Source organism: Topomyia yanbarensis, chromosome 3, assembly GCF_030247195.1.
Source record: "Topomyia yanbarensis strain Yona2022 chromosome 3, ASM3024719v1, whole genome shotgun sequence".
Taxonomy (NCBI): domain Eukaryota; kingdom Metazoa; phylum Arthropoda; class Insecta; order Diptera; family Culicidae; genus Topomyia; species Topomyia yanbarensis.
Genome location: NC_080672.1, coordinates 13,780,463 through 13,783,034, shown reverse-complemented (window position 1 = coordinate 13,783,034; position 2,572 = coordinate 13,780,463). Strand labels below are relative to the sequence as shown.

The 2,572-nt window shown below is 43.5% G+C and overlaps 1 protein-coding gene across 1 annotated transcript; it reads right to left on the bottom strand.

Annotated features, from left to right (window-relative positions):
• Window positions 1–757: 757 nt before the first annotated feature.
• Window positions 758–2,087, bottom strand: LOC131691699 (uncharacterized). The gene is made up of 3 exons (XM_058978292.1): window positions 1,900–2,087; window positions 1,555–1,823; window positions 758–1,500 (listed from the first exon to the last, which is right to left on the bottom strand). Exons 1-3 carry the CDS (start codon window positions 1,910–1,912, stop codon window positions 856–858), a joined length of 927 nt encoding a protein of 308 aa, XP_058834275.1. The 5' UTR covers window positions 1,913–2,087; the 3' UTR covers window positions 758–855.
• Window positions 2,088–2,572: the final 485 nt, after the last annotated feature.

The window sequence follows — 2,572 nt, the reverse complement described above, 5'->3', positions numbered from 1 at the left end:
TCAGCTTCTCGTAGAACTTTCGTGTGTCGTTTACAGTTGTTCCATCGCTTTGCGATCTCGTTCCTCCTGTTGGCGCTTGTTTTTCCGGAGGGCAGAGGTTTGCCCGGACACTCTGCCTCACCCCAAGGAGTGCAGAAGAGATTTTGCGCGACCCAAAATGAAGCATGCAGCAGAAAACAACGCCTGCATCCCACCCCCATCCTGCACCAATAAACTCCAGCAATGAGCATCATCAATGCACCAACAAACGATCGTGGGATCTCCGACACGTTCCCCGCACCCGTGGGGAGGTTCTCCTTGGCCCACCGCAATCCAGAACAACCAGATCAAATCGCCGCCACTCTCTCAAAAATACGCTGAAGTCCGGTAAGAGCCCTGTGACGACCATAGTTAGTTTACCGTTCAGGAGACAATTATTATCCACCGAGCTAGGAATAAAACCAACGCAGAAGTTGTCCATGAATGTCGAGATTGTCCGTATTGAGGTATCATGGTTGATTTTGTCATAGGCAGCATCGATTTGCAATCTGCGAGTCCATCGAGTACACATGTTGTGAACGAGGATGGTCGTTGTCCATCGTTTAGGCATAAAACCGTGTTGGTCGTCTTCAATGTAGTGTTTGTAACGAAAGAAAATTGGGTCGGTACAGGAACACTGGATTGAAAACAGATTGTTTCTTTCGATTTAATATTCAACTATTTTTTTAATTCGAATAGTTATTAACACTTAGAATCACAATTCATAAAATTCTGACATTTCATTATTGCATTAGTTATCAACAATTGGTTTTTACCATTCAATGTGAAAAACGTTTAAATCTCAATCGACACCTATTCCTATCTCAACTCGAGGAATCAACGCTTAACTGCCGCCGTAAACCCGCATACCGTTTGAAGACGCTGCGCCATCCGCTCTTCCTCCGCGGTGGCCGGTGTAATCTTCAGAATCTGCAACCGACTACCGTTGGTCAAACGACCGACGCAGCGCACCAAATCCCCCACACTAAGGACGGTCATACGGAAGTCAATTTCGTAAAATACGCCCTGCATTACCGGGCCGGTCTTGTTTCGCAACAGTAGAATTTTTTCGCACTCGTACCCACCAGTCTTGATGTTGAGTACGTTCGCGTAGACCTCCACCAGCGGAGATACTTCGACGGTGTACTTGGTCAGCTTAGTTACGTGTTCCACCGAACCGGTAATGACGCAAAGCTTTTTCGGATCTGGTTTACCTGATTCGTTGGGTGGTTTGGCGGATTGCTTTGCCGGACCGATTGCTGGGAGTGTTCGTTGCTGTCTGCGGGTTATGTTTGGTTTGAGCGGAAGCGGTTCAAAGGCTACTCTTTTAAGTGGTTTGTTCTGGGCGGATCCATCTAGTTTACGTTTGTAACTATTTTCATTGCTTGAAAATTGAAGATTCTCTATAATTCTTGTTGTTACAGTTGTGGTACTATCCGGTACGCTGGGGATGGTGAAATTGAAACCAGAAGTGTTGCTGCCCTAAATTTGTTCGAATGAGTTACGTCGATTGTTTTTTTTAAATAAATACCTTACCATGTTTGTCCTGTTGAGCATACTTTGCTGAAAGGGTGATCCGCTACCAGTAGCCTGCATCTGGTTGAACATCAGAAACTGCATCGCAGCTGTGGAAGCGGCAGACGGAGGTTGAACCGTGCTGGACGAAGCACAGGACGGGGTTGGCTTAACACTGGTCGAAGAAGCTGGCTTCTTCAACAGCGTGGGGGTCTCGAGGATAGCAGCTGCAGACATGAGAAAACTGGCATTTCTCATCGGAGCTGGCGTTCGAGGACAGTTCATTATTGCTAGAAAAAAAAAACGTTCATAAGCGGTAACTTCTTCCGGCCGGATGGAAATAGATGATAGCCGTTGCCTGCTTACCGTTTTTCTTCATTGTTTGGAATACAATTAGGTAAATGTTTAATACATTTAAAAAATTAAATAAATTCACGTCATTGCTAACTTTTTCAACGAAAAGAACGTAAAATATTTATAGCTTCACACGTTTGTGAAATTTTAAATCAATCGTTTGAAATGTGCAAACTGATGCGAACTTCGCGGCCGCGCATACTTTCTGTACTACTTTTTTGGGCCCATATTATTGGCTCGAATCAAAACTCGTCGAAATGACTTCTGTGAACTTACCTACCAAAAAGCTCACCTACCAAAAAGCTCACCTACCAAAAAGCTCCCCTACTAAAAAGCTCACTGAATACAGACTTCCACCTTAAAAGCGCTTTCTAAATAAAGCTCACAGCCTGGTGGCGGGAATCGGAACTACTGGAGTTGTCATAATTATAGAGCAAATAAACTATTTTTAAATTTTGCATAAGAAACACAAAATGACTAACAACCACATATTGTTTAGTCAATTGCCCATACTTTTAGCTATCTCCTGGTGCATTGTTTATTCCAGGTAAAGGCCTAGTGCCGAGAAATTAATTTTTTAGTAGAAATATAATCTACCAAAAAGCTTATCTACTAAAAAGCTTCCTTACCAAAAAGTTAACTTGTCATACTGAGTGATATTTGTTCACAGACTTGGGGGCGAGAA

Bases quoted from the DNA above. Each gene is read 5' to 3' on its own strand.
- LOC131691699 (XM_058978292.1), bottom strand. The intron at 1,501-1,554 runs GTAAGGTATTTA...GAACAAATTTAG, and splicing joins TGCTCAACAGGACAAACATG to GGCAGCAACACTTCTGGTTT.